The 22,023-nt window shown below is 38.9% G+C and overlaps 3 protein-coding genes across 6 annotated transcripts; 1 reads left to right on the plus strand and 2 right to left on the minus strand.

Annotated features, from left to right (window-relative positions):
- Window positions 1–3,267: 3,267 nt before the first annotated feature.
- On the plus strand, window positions 3,268–13,990 carry LOC129773897 (uncharacterized). The gene is made up of 5 exons (XM_055777556.1): window positions 3,268–3,416; window positions 3,758–3,776; window positions 7,943–8,200; window positions 8,256–8,394; window positions 13,830–13,990. The coding sequence occupies exons 1-5, from the start codon at window positions 3,268–3,270 to the stop codon at window positions 13,988–13,990; spliced, it is 726 nt and encodes a 241-aa protein (XP_055633531.1).
- A 3,065-nt stretch (window positions 13,991–17,055) lies between these two features.
- Window positions 17,056–20,859, minus strand: LOC129775422 (GPALPP motifs-containing protein 1). Of its 4 annotated transcripts, none has more exons than XM_055780167.1 (3): window positions 20,699–20,849; window positions 18,058–19,290; window positions 17,056–17,998 (listed from the first exon to the last, which is right to left on the minus strand). In XM_055780167.1, exons 2-3 carry the CDS (start codon window positions 19,285–19,287, stop codon window positions 17,846–17,848), a joined length of 1,383 nt encoding a protein of 460 aa, XP_055636142.1. In that variant the 5' UTR covers window positions 19,288–19,290; window positions 20,699–20,849; the 3' UTR covers window positions 17,056–17,845. The 4 variants fall into 4 exon arrangements, with proteins under 4 accessions (XP_055636142.1, XP_055636143.1, XP_055636139.1 ...); XM_055780168.1 differs by lacking the exon at window positions 20,699–20,849 and adding an exon at window positions 19,367–19,472; XM_055780164.1 differs by having other exon boundaries at window positions 17,057–17,998; window positions 18,058–19,294; window positions 20,699–20,859.
- LOC129773898 (phosphatidate cytidylyltransferase, mitochondrial) lies at window positions 19,497–20,507 on the minus strand. The gene has a single exon (XM_055777557.1). It carries the CDS (start codon window positions 20,505–20,507, stop codon window positions 19,497–19,499), a length of 1,011 nt encoding a protein of 336 aa, XP_055633532.1.
- Window positions 20,860–22,023: the final 1,164 nt, after the last annotated feature.

Consider the following 22,023-nt stretch of genomic DNA (forward strand, 5'->3'; position numbering starts at 1 on the left):
AGACAAAAACTCGAGAAAGGAATTGTCTGATTTAGGGCTGTCTTCATTCTATCATATTTTCTGTATCAAACATTTATTCCATGTAATGGAGGAACGTGTTTTTTGCAAGTGAATGAAAAATCTTGCACGAGAATTGTGTCTGAAAATTATCTGATATTATAATGTTGAGTTTTGGTAGAAATACTGAATTTTTATAGTAAAAAATAATTTTAAAGGGTAGATTAGAAGATCAATCAATAAAAAGTTCTGCGATTGGACCCATGAACGTGCGCTTAGTAAGAAAACGTAGATGTGATAACGAAAAATAAATTTTGGGCGGGACGAAGTTTGCCGGATCAGCTAGTTAGAGTTATAAATATATGACTTATCGAACGAAGCGAAAATAATAATTCAATAACTCAATTTTTATATTTGTTCGATAAGTTCGATGTGAAGATATTCATGAAAATCTCCTGGTAACCACCACTTGAGTTCACACGCGGCAAAGCACTCCACAAATAGTTTCGCTGCATTGAAATTCGCATCGCGTTAACTATGACAACCCAGCAAACATGAAATCGTATAAATAGCCATAATTAGAGGCGATGTACATACATCCAAGACACATTTGGATGATATATGATGCCAGCACTCAGATAGCAGCGAAACGTTGCACATGGGCCTTTTAAGCAATTTTGCATACATGAAATATTAAAAAAAAACTAGACTGATTTTTTGAAAGGGCAAAACAAATTTTCTTGATTTTCTACAAAAAATTATAACTTAAAAACTATAATACCTAAAAAAATTCGGGTCAAAGGGGTATTTGGTTCTTATAATTTCAATTTACTATAAATTTCCTATTACTTCTAACAAAACTCACCACCAGCGTTGCCAACTATAATTTTCAAAAATCAGGAATAATAGACACAAAAATCAGGAAGAAATCAGGATAGCTCATATTAGCTCATATTGGGCAAAGCGTTATTTTTATAGGCAGACATACATTTATTCAATTTAATAGGCACAGTGTTGTCTCTCAATCTTTCGCCATCTTTCACGCAGCTCAAAGATTCTATCCTCTCAGAATATGTTTGCTTTCTCGTCGAAAACTGTTCAAGGTATTTTTTATGCTGCCCATAGGGTCTCAGTTGTTGCCCTCGAGTAAATTTTGCAGGGACCTGAACCTGTGTTAATCTGTAGATGCAATATTCGGTTTTTTTAGCTTCATTTCTTCACCAGAAGCGACTTCTTCTTCCGAAAGTGACTGACTTGGATGATCTCCTGTGATTTGAGAAAAATGAATGAATTCAGCTTAGAAATTAATTGCGAAAGATTGATGCAGGGACACCCTTTTTTTCAAATGCCTGCAATTCAAATTTTGAACCGTATAAGTATATTCGCCTTGACGGCATTGGGTTTTGTTTTCTGTCATTGTGAAGCTAAAATCTTATTAGATTTTCACGCTTTCAGAATAAAAATTAAAAATGAAAATTTACTTTTCCGCATCAAATACATAATTGTACATATAATTCTACGTAATAGAGAAACACGTTTTGGTTAACACGTGGTTAAGTAAGAGTTAGGACTACGTGGTTTAAGCATAGAAAACACATCAGGTAATTATTTATATTTCCTTCACGCAAAATTCAAGCTTCAATATATGTCGAAAGAAACTGAATGCTTTGATAAATTTGGATCGCTTTGGAATAGATAGATAATGAGATTTAAACATTATACAAATGCAAACAGGAGAGCTTTTTAATGAAGGTTATCATGACAGTTTTCATTTCCAACCAGTAAAACTTTGTATATTTATTACGGATAATTTTCATTCAGATTAAGTGAAAAATACAAAAAATCAGAAAAATCAGGCAAAATTTAGTATTTGTCAGAATATCAGGGGATGTGCCAAAAAGTAAAAAACCTGAAAAATCAGAAAGGTTGGCATCTCTTCTCACCACCATAATTCAAATGTATTTTCAGACATATTTTTGGCCAAGATTCTTGATTCACTTGTAAATAACATGTTTCTCCGTTACACGGAATAAATGTTTGATACAGAAAATTAAATTTTCATTCATAATTTTCATTTTCCACTTGAGAATCATTTTCGAGAATTATCGAATGGACCAACAACGCTTATCATGATGTAATTTTTGAACATATGGGAATTCAATTTTCCGAATTTTCGACCTTCTTTCAGAGTTTTCCGGAAATTGTTCGATTTTTCTCTCCGCTATATTGATCTACAGGAAGAGACGAATACAACAAATACAGACGACCTTAATCGGACCATTCCTTCTTCGGTTTTTTGGCTTACAAACAGATTTGGCCTTCCATTTTTATTTACAGTCTATCGCAAAATTGAGTGTACAAATGCTACTTGACGATACTTTCCATTTATTTGGTATAACATATTTTGAATACATTGATTCTTTTGATGCATATAATTACTCACACATTTAACTAGCTGTACGTGCAATCAAATTCCACGAAAAGTTTTCTGCTAATTGTTTATTCCTGAAAATTGAAAACAATCTCTATTCTAGGCATCGCAAAATTGAATGTACACCTTGAATTTTTTCCGAAAAAATTAACATTGTAAGTAAAATCTGTGCGAATTGGTGTACTTTTTTTCGTCAGTGATTGATACCAACACTTAACCACTACTTGGGCAGTGTTGATTTTTGTTTTTCATTGATGTTTGAAAAAGTTTTTTATAAAAATGGCAAGTTAGAGGAAAGAAAGAGATATTATTACACATACAATGATAATAAATATGAATTGTCGTGGAAAGACATTGCAGGAAATAGCAGTTATAGTCGGGAGAACCCACAGCAAAGAAAATCATAAACAAGTGGAAATACGAAGGAACCATGGAAAATCTCCCGAGTAGAAGACACAAACGTATCCTGTCTTCTGATGATGAACGAGTAATTGTGCGAACATTTCAAAACAACTCTAAAACAAACATTCCTAAATTAACTACCGAAGTAGTCGGCATCATTGGAAGACCTGTCAGCACAGACACTGTCCGGAGAGCAGCATACAGGAACAATCTGAGAGGTCTTGTTGGCCGTGAAAAATCTTTCATCTCAAAGGCGAATATAAAAAAAACGACTACAGTTTGAGATGAAAACCAATCTCTTTGAATCGGATGAAGGATAGATAGTGTGAAGGAAACCAGGATTGGTGCTTCAGGTTCAGCATTTGGTTCCCACAATAAAACACGACGGCAGCAGTCAGATGATGTATGATACTACAGCGGCTTCTAGAACTAAAACCATGGAGTTTATCGATTCGGCGATAGACAAAATCGCTTCATTGAACGTCCTGAAACGTAACCTTCAGTGTCCCGTGCAGAAGTTGGCTCTCCCTCGTGATTACTTCTTTCAACAGAATGATGACCCGAAGCAAACTGACCTCATAATGCGGTAATACCTGCTCTTTAATGTCCCAATCAACTCAAAACACCTCCGAAATTACCGGACTTCAACACTATTGAGTATCTTTGGTGGGAAATCATGAACCATCTGAAGAATAAAAATCCAGGGAACAAAGCGGAACACGAACTGATTTCAATTTTCTTTTTAAGACAAACTTGAACTGTACACTCTATCTTGCAATATCTGAATCGAAGATTTTTTGTTTGTTTTATATACATGAAGTAGAAATGTGACCATTTTAATTTTTTTCTTATTACTACATGAGAATGAAAAGGATCAATTTTACGATGAATATGAGTCACTTTTATTTACTTTTTAACCCCGAATAGCTCAAAAAAAGGGGTGAGGGTTTGTAGAGAGTAGAGAGTAGAGAGTAGAGAGAGTAGAGAGTAGAGAGAGTAGAGAGACTAGAGAGTAGAGAGAGTAAATAATAGAGAGAGTAAAGAGTAGAGAGAGTAAAGAGTACAGAGCGTAAAGAGTAGAGAGTAGAGAGAGTAGAGAGTAGAGGGTTTAAAATGAAGAGCAGAGAGTAGAGAGAATTGAGAAAAAAGTGTAGAGTATACAGTAGCAAATAGAGAGTAGAGAGTTGTAAGCCAAAGTCAAAGTTGAAAGAGCAACAATTGATCGCAGAGAAAGAGTAGAAGTTTTAGTCATAGAGACATTTGGTCTAAAAAAAACATTGAATAAAAGCAAAGCAAAAAAAGTTGCGAAAGTCTGTTCGAGTGCAACAGCAAAGTTATTCCAATGACTTTGGGGTAAACATATTGAAACATTGAATTGGGCCGCTAGTTTTGAAAATTAAAACTCATTTTTCTCGAAAATTTGTTTTTTATTATTTCTGAAAAAATAGATTTGAATAGATCATACAATTTCCAACAAGTCACCTATACATCGGAAGATGGGCACTTTTACAGGAAAAATGTTTTTTGAACAATCACTTTTTCATGTTTTTCTTAGAAAAATTACTATTAATGTTTAATTCGTAACATTTGTATGTATAAATTATCGCGATTTACATGGTCTGCTAACTTTTTTCTATTCAGAAACATGTCAAGAACATGTCAAACGCGAGAATTTACACATAAAAATGTAACGAGCAAAACATTATTTTTTCAGGGGTTTCCATACAAAATACTAGAAAAACTATAAAAGATAGAACTTTTGACGTCCTCGATGAATGTTCATATTTCAATAAGATCTAAAACTTCGTCGAATACAGTATATTGCTATCTCGACTTTGAACAAAATTAGGATCAGTTGTAATTTACTCAAAGAAAACAAAAAAATATATATATTTTAAATTGTGATATGTCATCTGCAAGTTCTTGTTGCGTTTGTGGCGGATCTTGATCGAGTAAAGCCTCCAATTCTTCATCCTACAAGTAAAAATTACCACTTTTAAACCGTGCAAACCACGTCTGACACATTCTCTCAGTTGGAGCATCATATTGATGTAATGAAGAAACACTCCCCGCAAAAACACTCTCGTTGGTACGAAATTCGACATATTCGAAGTGGCAAAAAACTATGTTGTTTACGCTTCAACTTTTTGACATATACTGAAAAAGACGCGCAATGACAGTAGCTTCCCAACGAATGTCTGAAAATTTGATTCACTGGAATAATAATCAAGTTTATTTCTTTATTTCGTCAAACTATAGTAGACAAAAATTACATACATTATATTATAATTACAATATATTTAATGAATAACGGTGAAGTGTCCTCATTTTTACTAAAGAAATATCGATGAAAATAAAATACTAATCATGTCGGGTAAGACGGACACTCCACCAACTAAAGACAGACATTTTGTTTTTAAAACAATTTGATTATCTCCACCTTCACCTTCTTTTTATAACAGATGCTCACTAACTACGTTTGCAAGGGCAGATATCATGGATGAATCGGCAGAGCGGTTTTAAAACGTAATCTGATTTTGTCATTCCGAATGTCGAAAGCTATTTTAGATATGAAAAAATGAGAAAAATTACAAGCTCTTTTAGGTGATTTTACCTAGCCTTTCTGTTCGAATATTTTTAAGGTTTATTTGAAGACCTCATCGAGTTGGGTTTTCAGGTCAGTGTCCATCTTTCCCGCCAAGTTTCCAAAATGCAAGTGAAAACTTATTTATGGCAAACCCTGGCCATGTGTTTCACAAACCACGACCAACTTCAAATCGACGTCCTGCTTAACCCCTTCCCGTATTATTTAATACGTCACACATCAAGTGATTTCACTACTCTGGTGAGCGTTCTAGCGCCCTATGTTATGCAAGCACACCACGAATGAGACTCGATGTTGTACGGGGAAGGGTCTGAAAGTGCTCTTGGATCTTGGCGTATAACTAGGAAATGTATTGATTGTATTTTTCTACTTTCTCTACTGTAGGAAACTTTATACTATAAAAGTTCATTTGAACATTCTTCAGCAGACATCTTCGATAATGTTAGCTTCCCGAACTTCTGCAGGTCTTCTTTCTATGAAGGAAGCAATTGGAGATATTTCAGATCATCTTCGATCGTCGACAATCCCTCATATTTTCACTTCAAAATATAACCATATCAATTCTTCAAGAATGTTTCTCACTGATTGTTCAAGAATCAACGGATCCACTGGTTTTGGTATCTTTAATGAACATCACACTAGCTTCCATAAACTTGAAGACCCTTGTTCAATGTATGTTGCCGAACTGGCTGCAATATATCATGCAATTAAGACCACTGAGTCGTTACCCCCTGATCACTATTTTATTTTCTCGGATAGTCAGACGAAAGCATCATATTTCCTTATCAAAATTAGGGATGCATTGAATTTTCTTTTTGATGAAAGTATTCGAATCACTTTAATTTGGATTCCTTCCCATTGCTCTATTCCTGGTGTTTCGGATATGGTTCAGAGCAAAATACTAGCGCGACTGTTCGATACAAAGAGCTTTATTGAACTGATACAAGTTAGAGCGGGAATCAAGATGGTGAATACAAGGTGTGAATGAAAGGGTGAATCAGATGAGTACCCGACTAAAAACTAATGTAACATCTTCCCTTCTTTATAAAATTAATTTTCCATGACAAACTCATCATATTTGCTTGGCAATTTTCTCTCACGTTTTGGTCTGTTCGTCGCATCTGTGTTCTTCTTGGGTGTGCTGATTTCAGTCGGCCTAACTGACTTATCCCTACTGTCATTTCCACGCAATGGTGTCGGTGCTTGTGGCTTAAGGCCCATTTATACGTTGCTAGTAGCTGACTTGACAATGAGCAGCTACTGACCCGGTGGACTCGCTTGACAATTGGTTGACTCGCCTTGTCCGTTCACACAGTGTGAGCTGCTGGCGAGAAACTAGATACTACGGCACGGGTTTACCAGGGATGCCAGGCGACTTTTCAAATGTCCATCAAATAGTCAGAAACAGCAATCAGGTCCGAATTTGTCAAATGATTGGTCCAAAATCGACTTCTTTATTGGCAGTTTTCATCTTAGGTTTTCAGTTGAATGTATCATCACACAATTTTATAGCAAAACAAACGCTGATCGTGTTTAAAAATACATACTTTGTGCTGAATTTCTTTGAACTGAAGGTACTATCCGAAAAAGCAGAAAGAGAAAAGGATTCGGGCCAGGAATTAGATGCAAAGAAAAGGAGCAACAAATACAATATTGAAGGAACTCTACGATGAGGATCCCCGAGATTACAGAGCAGTGTTGATAATAACACCTGAACAAGTGAAAAAACTGTTGGATTTAATTGCTCCACGAATACAACGCCAAGATACAGTCATGAGGGATGCTGTACCTGCAAGAGTTAAATTAGAAATGACATTGATGTGCCTTTGTTTTGGAATATCGTTGGGATTGTTGTCGATATTTTTTAGAATCTCGAAAACATCCATAGCTCAGATAATTCCGAAAGGATGTGATGTTATAAATGGTAGTCTAAAAGATTTTTTTTTAATTTTATTTATTTTGTGAAATGAAAATGATAGTCGATTTGCAGGTGCAATAAATACGCTTCAAAAATTTTAATAATGAATGAAAATGTACTTTTTTAAATCGAATATGTATTCTGTTTCTTAGAACAATACTTTTTTTTGTAAGTTGTGATCTGATAATGATTCTATATTAGAGATTCTCAAGAAAACTATCTCAAAAAGAAAGCGTGCCCCGCCAGCGTGCAAAACGAAATAACAATTATTTCGTTTAGAAACTATGAGGGTTTTATTTGTTTTTCCAATAATTTTGAAGTCTATAAATATCTTCACATATTTTCAAATATCTTAAAAATAGAGACATTTCATTACATTTGGCATCACTGATTCGAACGCTAAATTCTGTTTTTGACGTTGTGAAGCATGCAAGTGCGAGTAAATTCAAAAAACTTTGAAGTAGCTCGCACGCCGGATCACACATGACAATAACTGGCATGATGTGTTCACACGGTGTGAGTAGCTGCACTGCAGTAACTGACTAGACCGACTCGTATGCTTACTCGCACCGTCTGAACCCGGCTTTAGTTGCTTGTGGTTCAAACTGTGTTCTCGAAATGGTATGCTGATTGTCCTGTTGTGAACGTTCTGGATTCGGATCAAGAGAGCTTGTTGCTGGTTCTTTACGCGGTTTTATGTTTACCAGGTCTCTTCGGTAGAAGGAACCGTTCGCGCCCACCACATAAGAGCGATCGTTCAGCTTCTCATGTACAACGGCTAGAGTCCATAATTTATTGCTTTCGGGATGAGCTTGGATGTAAACTGGTGAACCCGTTTGCAATACAGGTAAGTTACGTGTTTTTTTATCGTAATAATACTTCACTTTTTTCTTGTTTTCTAGGATCGATTTGGAACATTCGGTACGACACGAGGAGAGTATTTTTCGAACGAAGCGGGCACTCCGCACCTAGTGCTGCGTGAGAACAATCTACTTACTGGGCTGCTTCCAATCTTGTTTGGAATATTCCGCCAATGGAGCAGTACGTATCCTGACCCGTTTCATCTGCCTTCTGAAGTAACCGCTTCGCGATCTTGACTGCTGCTTCCGCCTTTCCGTTGCTTTGTTGATGATGAGGAGACGATGTCGAATGCTTGAAGTTCCACTTGATAGCCATATTCTTCATCTCCTCGTTCACGAAATTGGTTCCGTTGTCGGTGTTGACGATCTGTGGTATTCCGTGGCGAGAGAAATTTCTTTTACAGGTTTCAGATAAAGTTTTGGCGGACATATCCTTGAGACCACCTAGCTCGATGTAGTCCGAGTAATGGTCGACTGTTACGAGGAACTGGTGTTTCTTGCATTGATAGAATGCAAAAAACAGGAAGTGGGTTATATCTATGGTATAACCGCAAGGGTGACGTAGGACTATCGTTGATTTAGAGATCATTTGTTTGAAGTTGAATCTAAATCCATCCTGAATGAATGAATAAATAAATATTTGGGTGACTTCAAAAACGAGAGTGTTACGTTGGAGACTCAAGGTTTTATGCATCCAATATTGGATACAAAAAACCTTGTTCTGAAGAATAATCTTCAGAAGCTTTCCTGCTAACTGCACTTGATTGACAAATCACAAAACCAAATGTATGTGGTCGCAGTATTATATGGATAGAAAACATTAAAATAAACTCGCTTGAATGTAATTTTCAATTCCAAGGAGAACTGGCAGATTATTTTTCAGCAACGATCATTTCTTTCCAGGTTTCCTCTTGATAACCAGCAAACGAAAAGAGCTGCGCGCGTGTATGTGTGTGTATCTGCGCTAGAGGAGAATGAACTCTCTGAGTATGAAAATTTCGGCGACTGAGCAATAATCGATTGAAAATTATATAATTTTCGCGATACGAAACATTTTCCGTTTTTCATGTTATGCATCCAATATTGGATACGAAAATATCCTACTGATGGGAAAGAATAATCTTCAGAAGCTTTCCAGCTAATTACACTTGATTGAAAAATTACGAAATCAAATGTATTTGGTCGCTGTGTTCGCCATATAATTAGAAAACATTAAAATAAACTCTTTCGCATGGATGTATTCTTCAATTCCCAGGGAACTGGCAGATTATTTTTCAGCAACGATTAGATCTTTCCGGAATTTTCTCAATGCTGTATGGCATCCAAACGAAAATTCTCGTTTCAGTTTGGCCTGCAAAAAACTTTTCTAAACTCTAATCCATCAAATTGGGAGCCCTGAAAAGGGCTGATGATTATATGCTAAGCTAATATAGCACCCTCTCCTTGGATTCGATGGGCCAGCTGAATGTCCTTGGGCATGATGTGACGCGTTTTGCGTGGATAGCACACAAATTTGTATCTTCGAATAAGCCTCCTGCAGCGTCATAACCGCGGAACTTTGGAAGCGCAAGTCGGTTTTGAAGTCCTGAGCAATTCCACGATCCAAAAGCTGCAAAGGTAGCTTGCGGATCAGCAATTCGGTCGACTTCCGATAGCGATGAATTTCACGCAAAGTTCCCGGTCGATAGCGATGTGGCTTCTTCACCTATCCTGCGGCTGGTGCGCTTATCCGAGCTGCTTTCGTGTGCCTTACCACTGAAAGACTAACTAGCTATCTGCTTGGTCCCAAACAAACGAGTCGTCACGGTGCGAGAGTAGAGTAAGAAATGAACGAAAGCAAAGGAAGCGTCATTTTATAAACCATAAAAGTATAGAATCTAAACCCCACCCTTATTATATTCGTTGCTTACCCTGAGAGAGAAACGAATAACATCGAAGTAAGTATACAGTAATGTATTTGAATCCGGACACTTTGCGTTACATTTAATATCATACCGCAGCCACAACATTTTCTGCATGTTGAATTAATGCGATTGATAAGTAACTATCAAGAAACTATCAGTAACTATATTAGCAGCTATTAATCGCATAAATTCAACATGAAAAAAATGTTATGGCTGTGGTATGATATTGAATGTAATGCAAAGTGTCCGGATTCAAAAGCATTACTGTAAAAAAGAGTTAACTCGACTGAAATTTTTTCGGTTCGGCCTGCAAAAACGAAATTAAGAGCCCCCGCCGACTGCAGACTGACTTGTCGACCGATAGTTCGGTCTGCTTCTTAATCAGTACGGAGAAAAAAAGTCTGTAGTGTACAGCATAATGCATAGACGTAAGTATGAGCTTCCCCATCTCACATTCCAATAAGATTAATGGGTTTCCAAGTGGGCGCGCTACATACGGATACGAATGATTTCAATCACCTGTTTTCGAAGCTATCATTAAGCTATTGAAACAATTTTTCGACTCAATAAATAGCAATCATATAACTCTTGGACATTTTATCTTTTGTATGAAATGATTATCATACTGTTCCGTTGATCCGAAGCAGAATGAATCACGCTTAAAGAAGGAATGGATTTTTTCTTGGAATTTAGTCAGCAGAAATAATGCCCTTTCCCAACAATTAAAAACGACAAACGGCACCACGAAAGCAGCTCGGATAAGCGCATCAGCCACAGGAAGCGTGAAGAAGCCACATCGCTATCGACCGGGAACTTCGCATGAAATTCGTCGCTATCAGAAGTCGACCGAATTGCTGATCCGCAAGCTACCTTTGCAGCATTTGGTTCGTGGAATTGCTAAGGACTTCAAAACCGACTTGCGCTTCCAAAGTTCCGCGGTTATGACGCTGCAGGAGGCTTATTCGAAGATACCAATTTGTGTGCTATCCATGCAAAACGCGTCACATCATGCCCAAGGACATCCAGCTGACCCATCGTATCCGAGGAGAGCGTGCTATATTAGCTTAGCATATAATACATGACATGATGTAGTGAATATATCCGAAGAAATCACTTTGGTGAAACTGCATTATAAAATTATTTGTGTACGAATGCCGCAATCGATAGTCGACTCTAATTTGCGCTGGGTAATTTCCTCGGAGGACTCGATTCCTCCTTTGAGCATTAATAATCTCTTTCTGGCAAAACGATGTGGTATGAATCACATTATTTGAATGATAGAATGAAGAAGTTTTCTGCCAATTTCCTTCAACCTCCAAACGTATCTTTCTCCCGTTTGTCGTTTTCGCGTTCGCTAATCCTTTCTCACAACACCCATTTCTAGTTTGAGAAATTGTTGAGTAAATATTGTTTGCCAGTGCGCGTAGAGCGGGAATTCCTAAAGATTCATTGCATCTCTAATAAATTGCCGAAAGACGTGGTCTTACGTTGATCGCACTTGATTGAAAAAATCCAAAACGAAATGTATTTGGTCGAAGCATTATATGAGTAGAAAGCAAATAATCGCTCGAAAATGACTTGATTTTCGCGATGTGAAACATTTTCCGTTTTTCATGTTATGCATCCAATATTGGATACGAAAATTTCCACTGATGGGGAAAAAAATATTCAGAAGCTTTCCTGTTAATTGCGATTGATTGAAAAATAACAAAACCAAATGTATTTGGTTGCAGTGTTATATGGATAGAAAACATTGAAATGAACTATTTCGCATGAATGTATTTTTCAATTCCCAGGGGAACTGGCAGATTATTTTTCAGCAACGATGATAGCAACGAGAATTCCGCGCGTGTATGTGTGTGTGTGTGTGTGTGTGTGTGGCGGCTGCTCCGATGTTTCAAGCGGAACCGTGGCATCACTCTCCTCCTGATGAATTCCCTTTTGGCCTTAGGTGCACAAACAGGCTCTTGGTGACACCGTTCATCAGCGCTTTCATGATAAACGAAATTAGCTTCACAACATCAGCGACAACATGCTCCAATCGCTGTTCAATCATAACTGAGTGGGTTTACTAGCGGCGCTCGCTTATATACCGATTTTTGATTTCAATAGCCTGTTTTGAAAGCAATTTTAAGACTATTGAAACAAGATTTTGGATGAAAAAGTAACAAGTATATGACGCGTAGACATTTTATCTTTCAAATGATGTGTTTATCATACCATTTCGTTCAGTTGTTTAAGAGCTATTAACGCTCAAAATCTCGGTCTCCAGCGTAACGCTTTCGTTCTCGAAACTTTGGTTTTACACCCCGGTATAGAAATGAAAGACGTAGTCCTACGTCAAAATACATCCATCGAGACTATCTGCCAAGGGTAAATTGGGATAGCATGACTCTGCATAGGAGGTTTCTGCTGACTCGGAGCAAATTTTGCGCAGATCGAACATTCCTTCACCACATCCGTAATTTGCGCGCTCATACCTGGCCAGAAGATGTTTTCCCGTGCAAGCTTCAATGTCGATTCGATGCCATTGTGACTCACATGTACCTTGTGGATCATGGATCGCTGAAGTGCACTTGGGATTAGAATTCGATCGTTTCTGAAGACCAATCCATCTTGAGTAGATAGTTCACATCGGTATTTATAGTAAATTTTGGCGCCTGGATGAACTCGGTCGATGGTTGTGGGCCAACCGTTTCGGATGTAATCTACTACTGCTTGTAAAGGTGCATCCTGTTCTGTGGCTTTTATGATTCCATCCAAACAGTTGTCGGATATACTCAAGTAGCTGCTCACGTTGCAGTCCTCGAGCTGCTGGAATATCTTATAGATGTTAAGCTTTCGATATTCGCTGTGTTCCCTTGAATCGTCGTATGGGGCACGAGAGATCGCATCCGCCACAACATTTTCCTTTCCGGTAACAAATTGCAGCTTTAGTTGGTACCGCTGTAAATTTAAAGCATGTGCTGCAATCTTTTCGGAGCTGTTAATAGTGGTTTGCTGAATATATTGATAAGAGGTTTATGATCTGTCTTAACGGTTACACAGGGGTTCCCAACGATTAATTGATCAAAGCGTACGCATGCAAACAAAATGGCAAGCAGCTCTTTCTCTATTTGCGCGTAGTTTTTTTCTGTGTTCGTTAGCGTTCTTGAAGCGTAACCAAATACTCCGTCTTTCTGGAATATGGCCACTCCAAGACCGAAGGAGCTCGCATCACATTCGATTGTCAGAGGCTCACGTACGTTGTAGTATCGCATAGTTGTTACATCGGAGACAAGAGACTTCATTTTTGAAAATTCTTCATCCTCTACCTGTGTCCATTGCCACGGCTCCTTCTCCGAAATCAACCGTCGCAGCTTCGAAAAATTTGCGCTCAAGTTGGGAATGAAACGGCTGAGGTACGTGACCATTCCAATAAACCGATGCAATTCTGTCCTGGTTGCTGGAACCGGGTAATGCTTGATCGACGAAATTTTGGTGTGATCCGGTTGTAAACCCTCGTTCGAAAGCACGTGTCCAAAAAATTTTACAGAAGTTTCACAAAGTTTGAGCTTTGATTTGTTAAGCTTCGCGTGGTTCCACACAGTAGCATCTCCAGATTAGCGTTGTGGTCGCGAAGTGCTTCTTCAATGGTTGAACCCCGGCCATAGATCAAAAGATCGTCTGCCAGACACTCTACGCCATTTAATCCTTGAATTATCTCTTGCAGCTTGGATTAGAAGATTTCGGGCGCAGATGAGATACCGAAAGGAAGTCTTAGCCAGCGGTAGCGTCCGAAAGGGGTCCAAAACGACGTTAGTTTGCTGCTCGCCTCTTCCAACACTACGTGCCAGAAACCCTTACGTGCGTCAACTGTTGAGAATACCTTAGCCTGGTCCAGCTCTGGTAAAATTTCATCCAGAGTAACGAATTGGAGATTGCCTTGTTTAACGGAATAGGGTCCAAGCAAATGCGGATTGACTCGGATCCTGGAGTACCACGTCTAACAATAAGGATGTTACTCACCCACTCTGTATGGTGATATTCCCTCGTGATGATTCCATCTCGTTGCAGCTGATCCAATTCTGCCTTCAGCATTGGTCGAAGAGCGATTGGAACCCGGCGTGGCTGCTGGATTACCGGTGTAACACTATTATCGATTTCCAACGTAACTTCCCCGTTCATTTTCCCATATCCTTCAAAAACGTCTCCGTACTCTTCAATGATTTCTCAGCTTTGATACGACATATTTTCAGCACATTTTGTTCAGTTTCTCCCGTTGGTTGAGCAGGTACCATGCTGACGGAGTTACAAAACTTGATCAAACCAAACGTTGTGCAGACCTTCAAGGACAGCAGTGGCCTGTGGCTAACGTCGACGACTTGCAATACGAGTATATACTTCATCGATTGGCACTTGCAAGGTAGTTTGACTTGACCAAGAACGTTGATAGTGCCACCACCAAAAGCTTGAAGCTTGTACGGTGACGGGAATAATTCCGGATCGGTTTCACCAGTCAGCTTACACAGCCAATCGTACCCAATTAAACTGGTATTGGCACCTGTATCCAGCTCGCATTTGACACTTCTCCACTTGTCTTTAATTTTCAGGAACATATCCGCCAGAACATTTCCTCCTTTCTTAGATTTGTCGAAGATCTTGCCGATTTCCCCTTCCATTTCCGATTCCTCTGACTGCTCACTGTACTCGTTTTCTGAATCGCTGTCATCCGAGGTGTCTTCGTTTATTTTCTTCACTCTGCGTACGCGATTGCGTTTTGACGAACTCGATGGGTTTTTTCGGCAAACTTTCTCGAAGTGATTCTTTCCGGAACAAAGCTTACATTTCTTACCGTATGCTGGACATGAACCTCTCGTGAATGCATGCCAGTCACCACAGAATTTACATAAACGGGCCTTCGATGATGACGCTTTGATCTTGTTTACCTCTGACATCGTGTCTACTGAAAGTGTTTGTACGTGTTTAGTCGTAATCTCTTCTACACGACACAAGTCTATCGCTTTTGCCGATGTAATGTCCGTCATCGTAAGCATCTTCGATCGAAGATGTGGCCACTTGGTGGAGGTAGCCAGCTTATAGGTAATCATTTCGTTTTCCAGGGCTGCAAACTTGCCCGGCTTTGCTAGACTCGTCAAACGAACCACATAGTCGTCGATACTTTCCACTGCTGTCTGGCTAGCCGTGAAGAAATCCAGTCTATCCACAATGATGTTTCTTGTACGTGTCACTTTGAGCTTAATGGCTGCAAGTACAGTATCCGGCGATATTCTGTCTGCTGCTGTCAGGTCGAAGTTGCAAAACTTTTTGAGTGCCTCCGAGCCAACAACTGATAGCAGAAAACTCACTTTCTTTGCATTTTCTTCAGCAGCCCAGTTGTCCATGCCAACCGCAGTGGCATAATTTTTCCAGTTGTCATTGAAAAATGAGAAATTTTCATCCATATCGCCCTCGAGACATAATGGCGGCGGGAGCGGCACATTTTGTGGTACTAGTGCTACCGATTGGGGTTCGCGCCGCTGGTTGAGAAGCTTCTCGAAAATTTTGTTTTGGTGTTCCAACAATTTAGTTAGCTCCTCCATCTTGATTTAGAGCTATTACGTGAAGAAAGTTTTAATCGCTTTCGTTTATAAAATGTTATGCGATCTCGGGTTGTGCAATGCCCGACGATTTCGAACGTTTCTCGAACTCTACACCGCGAAAACTTCTGACACCATGTTTCGGATATGGTTCAGAGCAAAATACTAGCGCGACTGTTCGATACAAAGAGCTTTATTGAACTAATACAAGTTAGAGCGGGAATCAAGATGGTGAATACAAGGTGTGAATGAAAGGGTGAATCAGATGAGTACCCGACTAAAAACTAATGTAACACCTGGTAATGAGAAAGCGGATACACTCGCAAAGATGGGTAGTATGCATGGCAGTTTTTGAAAGACAAATAGCGCATCGGAAATTCTTCTCCATTTCCCGACAGCAGTCACTCACCAGTTGACAAAACCAATGGAACAGAGATGAGCTTGGAAGATGGCTATACTCTATTATCCTCAAAAGCTTCAACGAATTCCTGGTTTAAAGGGTTAGATCTTGACAGAGATTTTATTAGAACTATGTCCAGATTGATGTCCAAACATTCCGCGCTAAATACGCATCTCTTCCGCATAGGTCTTGCTACTAACAATTTATGCAATTGTGGTCAAGGATATCATGACATCGAGCACGTTGTTTGGTCATGTGATGAATTTTGCAATGGAAGAATCAAACTGGTTGTCGATTTAGAGACTCGAGGAGTACACTCACACATGACAGTTCGCGATATCTTAGCTACTCACGACCTTAACCCATTACTGTCCAGGTGTAGGTTATGTTTACTTTGCGACTTTTGCGGGAAACTCGAACTTTGCAAGCTTCAATACACAACAAAACAACAAAAATGACAGATAAATTGACACTGACACAAGAAACACTCTTAAATTGTCATGTGGTCTTATTTAAGATGCGCTTAACACTTTAGTTTCATCAAAAACAGTTTTTCAAAAACGGGTATTTTTGCGTATTAAATTTCATATTTTATGTTCCCCATATGACTTCCTAAGAAGCGCTTATATTATTATTTAGGTCGCATCTCGTACTCCCACTTGTCCATTCTCCCTTCCTTTCCTATTACATAAGCAGAACTTAGTACCCGTTGAGATAAGATCATTACAAGAACTATAAACATAGCAAGGAGGCGCTCACTACCAAAGGATACCAATGCTACATCACCTGGCGATGTAGTTGTTACGACCCACCACAGGCACTGTTCCAGACTAGGATAATACCGACGAGGTAACAAAGGAATAAATAATATATTTTTTTTATATTGTTCTGTAGTTTAAGCTAACTAGACTCAAGTTAATGATTATGTAGTTATAATATATTCAAATAGTTTAACCCTTTGCGGTCGTATTAATTTTGGGCATGGGTGTCGTACTGGTCGAATTTTTTATTTTTCCTTGGAAAAGCAGTTATACATGCAAGATTATGAAAAATAAACATTTTTTACTGAACTATATATATGTATTATAAGGTGGCAATGGATGTATGAAAAAAAATCATCATCGAATTTAAAAAACCGACCATGTACAAGTTGTTTATTAGCCTAATAAATGACCTGTGCATAGTTTCAGCTCAATCGGACATGATTTAGGGGTGCCTCAAAGCGCTCAAAGTTTTGATTTTTTGATTCTCGCAAATCTTCCAAGGGAGGAGTAGAGGAAATTTGAAAAATCGAAAAAAAAAATTCGATCCCAAATGACTTAAAATGCATAAAACGTCGAGAAACCGCAAAACTCTTCGGTATACAGGACGGGGTCAATTATATGACCCGTTTGTATGTGATGTTAGGGTGAATGAAACAATACATGTTACTAACCAAGTATCGCAAAATCAGTATTCAACATTATATTTCTGATGCCTGTTTATCAAAAGTAACTAATTGATTAGTGTGTTCCACTTTATGGAATAAGTTTCATTGTTTGAATTACACATATTTTTATTGAGTGAAAGGTCAGCCTTAAATAAAAAAAAATCAAACTAATCTGATGATAAAAATGTTTTACAGCAGGCGTATTATGTTTTAAACTTACTTTTCTAAATGGAAATGGAAACGATAAAATTATATATCACTCCCTTATCACTGTTGTAACGGAATCAAAAGTATGAACACCAGATTCAAGTGATACGCTTCTACAGATACTTCGAGGCACCACTAGAAAAGCGCGTGTCCAGAAGTTGTGCTTTTTTATAAATAGCCTTTTTCTGTGCATCGTCAAATCGATTTGCATGTAGGTCAATATTGCGATCAAATGGTCTTCTTGTTGGTTCCGAAGAACTGCTTGTCTGAAAATGAAATGAAACGAATTAACAATCTCGGTGGCGCATTACAGAAAATCACGTACTTTCTCTTTTTTAACTTTCGTTTGGTGTATTTCCAGCATCGATTTGTCTCTTTTATGCTTTTTCTTGTGTCGTTTGACCAATTCCTCCTGCTGCTTATCACGATCAGCTGCTCGTCGTCGTTCTTGTTCGATTTCATGGTCGTACTGTGGATCTTTTGACGAATGGCCACTCTTTTTGCGAGTGGTTCTATCCGACGGTGTGTCAGTCCATACCGATCGGTCACCGATTGGTTGCTTTTCGCGAGTTCGGAACTGTCTGGCACCCAGTCCCATATCGCCCACCTTCCGGATGTCTGGCAGTTCCAGCATCCAATCCTCGCGAGATGAAACGGTGGCACCTTTCGTATATTTCTCGCCGTCGAAACGTTGTATTTTTAATTCCAGCGCACGTTGCTCCAGCTCCACGTGGGATCTTGAACTGGAAGCGCCAAGAACGGGTCCTATGAAGTCGTCATCATCGTTTTGTTCTTCTTCTGAGAATGGTGAAAGCTCAGACTCCGAACCATCGTCATTGGTCACTTCGGATGGTTTCCAACCAGCTGGAAGGGTGGGTCCAACAATGTTGATACTATCGGTGGCGAGGTTATCTTCATCTTCTTGTGTTTTGTTGATTAAGTGTGGTGGAAGCGCAGGCCCAATTGAGTCAGTCTTCTCGTCTTCATGAGGGCCATTGTTGTTGGTAGGTTTGCTCACTTCACTCTGCTGCAGTGATGGTGGCAGGGCAGGCCCAAAGATATCTTCGGATGTTTCTTCTTTTCCAATGGGATCTTCTTGCGATGATAGCGATGAAACAGATATATCTAAAACTTTTGACTGTTTAGCAACTGAACTTGTATCCGTAATATCGATGGTTGCAGATGGAGCTTGGCTTGTGCTGGCGGAATTTGAATCCGGTTCCCGTTTACTTTGAGGTCTTTTCGATTTGGACCGGGATCGACTTCGGTGCCTTCGACGATCTTTCTCCTTTTGCTTTCGCCGTTCGCGACTGCGGCTGCGACTCTTACTTCTGGAGGAACTGCGTTTGCTGCGACGATTCGTTCTGTGGTCATCACTTCTCCGATGGTTATCCCGTTCGGAACGGCGGCTTTGTCTGTGCCCATTACTGGAATCTGCAGAGTGGCTTGGTTCGGATGTGGTCGCATACTTCTCTATGCATCCCAACCTGAAACGGGTTGATGTTGTCTTGAAGCGTATACCTGAATCTGAATCCGTGGTGTCTGAGTCGGACATGATCTATCTGAAATAAACGAAGTTTTTTAACAAACAGTGTTGTATCGGAAATTATTGATTAAAACGTTATATGACATACTTTTATAATCGAACTATGGACGTATGACTACCGAAATCAATTCTATATTTACGTAGATTACTTGTAATGATTGAAAATTTAGTTTCGAACGTATACTAATCTTATTCGCGAACAACACCAAAGGATTATCTTATGTGCTGAATGTTTTAAGTGCTTTGGCAAAGCTGTATTTGATGGATTTGATCACACCGGCCGAAGGTATGTTTTTAATCGATTGCTTTACACTGCTCTGCCAAACAATCGAACGAAGGCATCGGAAAACTGTGTCCTGATAATCGGATGATTTCGAAATAGCAGTCAGTATGTCTTCGGTGTCCTGTCTGTAACGCCCTCTGGTTTTCTTGTGTACAATAACACGCACGGGCCATTTTGGGAGACGACTCAGATGATACAGAATAGTTTTATTGGACTGATCCTGAGTGCAGACGGAATTATCGCTGGTTTTCGACGGGAGATGCAGCACAGGACTCAATTCTTTGAGTGTCGACGCATAAAGACTACGAAATCCTTCCAACTGTGGTCGAACAATGTTATTCACCTTGTCTTTATTTTCGCCGAATATCATACGGAAATCTCCTGCATAACTCAGGTTAGATATGGCCCTATATAGCTCGAACTCTGTGAATTGTTCCGGCAGCAACAGCAGCGCAGCATGCACCGCAGATTTTAGATTACACTCGATAGCATTCTGGATCTTGGAATTCGACGCCGTTCGAATGATCTCCACTGGTTTGTGTAGCCTCCCGGCCAAATACAAATGTGTCCAATCCGTTAAATCTTCAATCAAATCTTTGGTGGAAATAACTCCATATTTGATAACCACATCCTCTTCCTTGATAGGTATCAATGTGTTGAAGAAGACTTTCGCCCCCAGAGTCTCCTGGTATCGAGCGATGAAATTACTACCCAAAACTCTAAGGCCAGAATAGTGGTCCGGATTCCGGTCTAGATTACTAGCGTGCCACCGATGAACATTGTCGACCGTGTAGATCAAATCGATCATGTTTGTCTTCTTCTTAGAAGAATCATATCCTATCTGCTGCTTTACTCCCGATCCGTACGCGAAGCAAAAAGTGAAATTCGAGGGAAACCGGGCTAATATCCGGTAGAACATTGGAGAAGTGTTTCCTTTTGTTAACATTGTGTCACTTAATTCACGTTTGTCTTCACATGACACACAATTCAATCTTTTAACAAATTCGTGGAAACCCAGGTAAATATTAATTTCGACCATTAGCCGTATGCATGCGCTCCATAACAAATGTCAAAAAACAAATAAAAGAGAGATGATATAACATGTTCTGATTCTCAAAAAAAAATACGAATACCTACCGACGACTACGAGGAGTTCTGCTTGTCGTTTCCCAAGCGGGTTCACAGGTTCGGTACGTATTTTTCGCTTTCCTTTTTTATTGTGAGAAGCAACAAAATTAAAACTATCCACAACCATAAAATATTTGTTTTGAACGTTTTAAGGTTACATCGACATTACTGTCAGTGTTGTTTGGCATCGGCACCAAGTGATCGAAAATACTTCAAAGATGGGAATCATTACTGCGATGGCTACAGGGTGTGTACGATGTTGCAGGACTTGAAAAGAATTTTTTCTTACATGTTTTTTACACAAAGTTTGATATAGATTCTTTGATCCATTTTTGCAATAGGTAAAAATCGAAGATGAACCAAAACACGTGTAAGAATAGCAGTTGTCAAAAATTCACTAAATATTCAAATGAGCCGTCATCATAAGTGAGAGACATGAGTACCAACATAATGCCACAAAAAAAATCTAGAATCAAATATGCGTAACCCGCAGAAATTCGAAAGTCGCGATACTTTTTGAACAGACCTCGTTTGTGAGGGGCTCAGAAGAAAAGGGGTGTAAGTGATTTGATCGATTTCTCTGCATCAACTTTTTCATTAGTTGATAACTCAACTGCAAAAACGTTCCAATTTGAGTTTGCCATAGAATCCGATAGATGAGGTTCTGGCCTATCTTCCACATTGTCAAATAAAACTGGGAATTCGCGTTGACGGCGGAATGGTGGAATCTACATACGACATTAGTTTGTATGAGCCCAACTATTCTCTATCAGATCAGTCGGTTCTAAGGCATTTTTAATTTGTTGAAATTTGTATGAATTTCCCTAGTTTAAACTATTTTCTATGAATTTTCAGATATTCTCACCAAAACTTACCATTATAATAAAACATTATCTTTAGACACAATTTTTGTATGATATTTTTTCACTACTTGCAAGCAAAAGTGATTTTCATTTACATAGAGCACAACATTGATTTGGAAAAAATAATTTCATTCATAATTTTGATTTTAAAAGCATGTTCATTTCTTCTGCAAACCCATATTATCATGCCTACTCCCCCATTTCGTAATACGAAGCTCAATACCGTCAACGCGGATGTGTTATCAGCTAACTGTGAATTCGTTTTTAAAACTGAGTTAGTTCCAAAACTTCCCAATGCCTCCCAAAGAAAGCACACGAAGCTTAATGCCGTCTACGCGAATATACTCTTCAATATCAGAATCCGAAATGGATTACGATTCCAATAATACAAAAACAAAAGCAGCAGGTTTTCCATTTTCATAGTCTTTATTTTTAGATTTTCCAAAACAATACTCGGAACTTGACAGTTCA

Source organism: Toxorhynchites rutilus, chromosome 3 (genome assembly GCF_029784135.1).
Source record: "Toxorhynchites rutilus septentrionalis strain SRP chromosome 3, ASM2978413v1, whole genome shotgun sequence".
NCBI classification, from domain to species: Eukaryota; Metazoa; Arthropoda; class Insecta; order Diptera; family Culicidae; genus Toxorhynchites; species Toxorhynchites rutilus.

What these genes read in the sequence shown, in the direction of transcription:
- LOC129773897 (XM_055777556.1), top strand. Translation starts at nt 3,268, where the DNA reads ATGGAGTTTATCGATTCGGCGATAGACAAAATCGCTTCATTGAACGTC. An exon ending in TGAACCCGTTTGCAATACAG is followed by an intron (nt 8,201 to 8,255) that starts GTAAGTTACGTG and finishes CTTGTTTTCTAG; the next exon opens with GATCGATTTGGAACATTCGG. An exon ending in AATATTCCGCCAATGGAGCA is followed by an intron (nt 8,395 to 13,829) that starts GTACGTATCCTG and finishes TATCTCTTGCAG; the next exon opens with CTTGGATTAGAAGATTTCGG.
- LOC129775422 (XM_055780167.1), bottom strand. Translation starts at nt 19,287, where the DNA reads ATGTCCGACTCAGACACCACGGATTCAGATTCAGGTATACGCTTCAAG. An exon ending in CGAAAGTTAAAAAAGAGAAA is followed by an intron (nt 17,999 to 18,057) that starts GTACGTGATTTT and finishes TTTCATTTTCAG; the next exon opens with ACAAGCAGTTCTTCGGAACC.
- LOC129773898 (XM_055777557.1), bottom strand. Translation starts at nt 20,507, where the DNA reads ATGTTAACAAAAGGAAACACTTCTCCAATGTTCTACCGGATATTAGCC.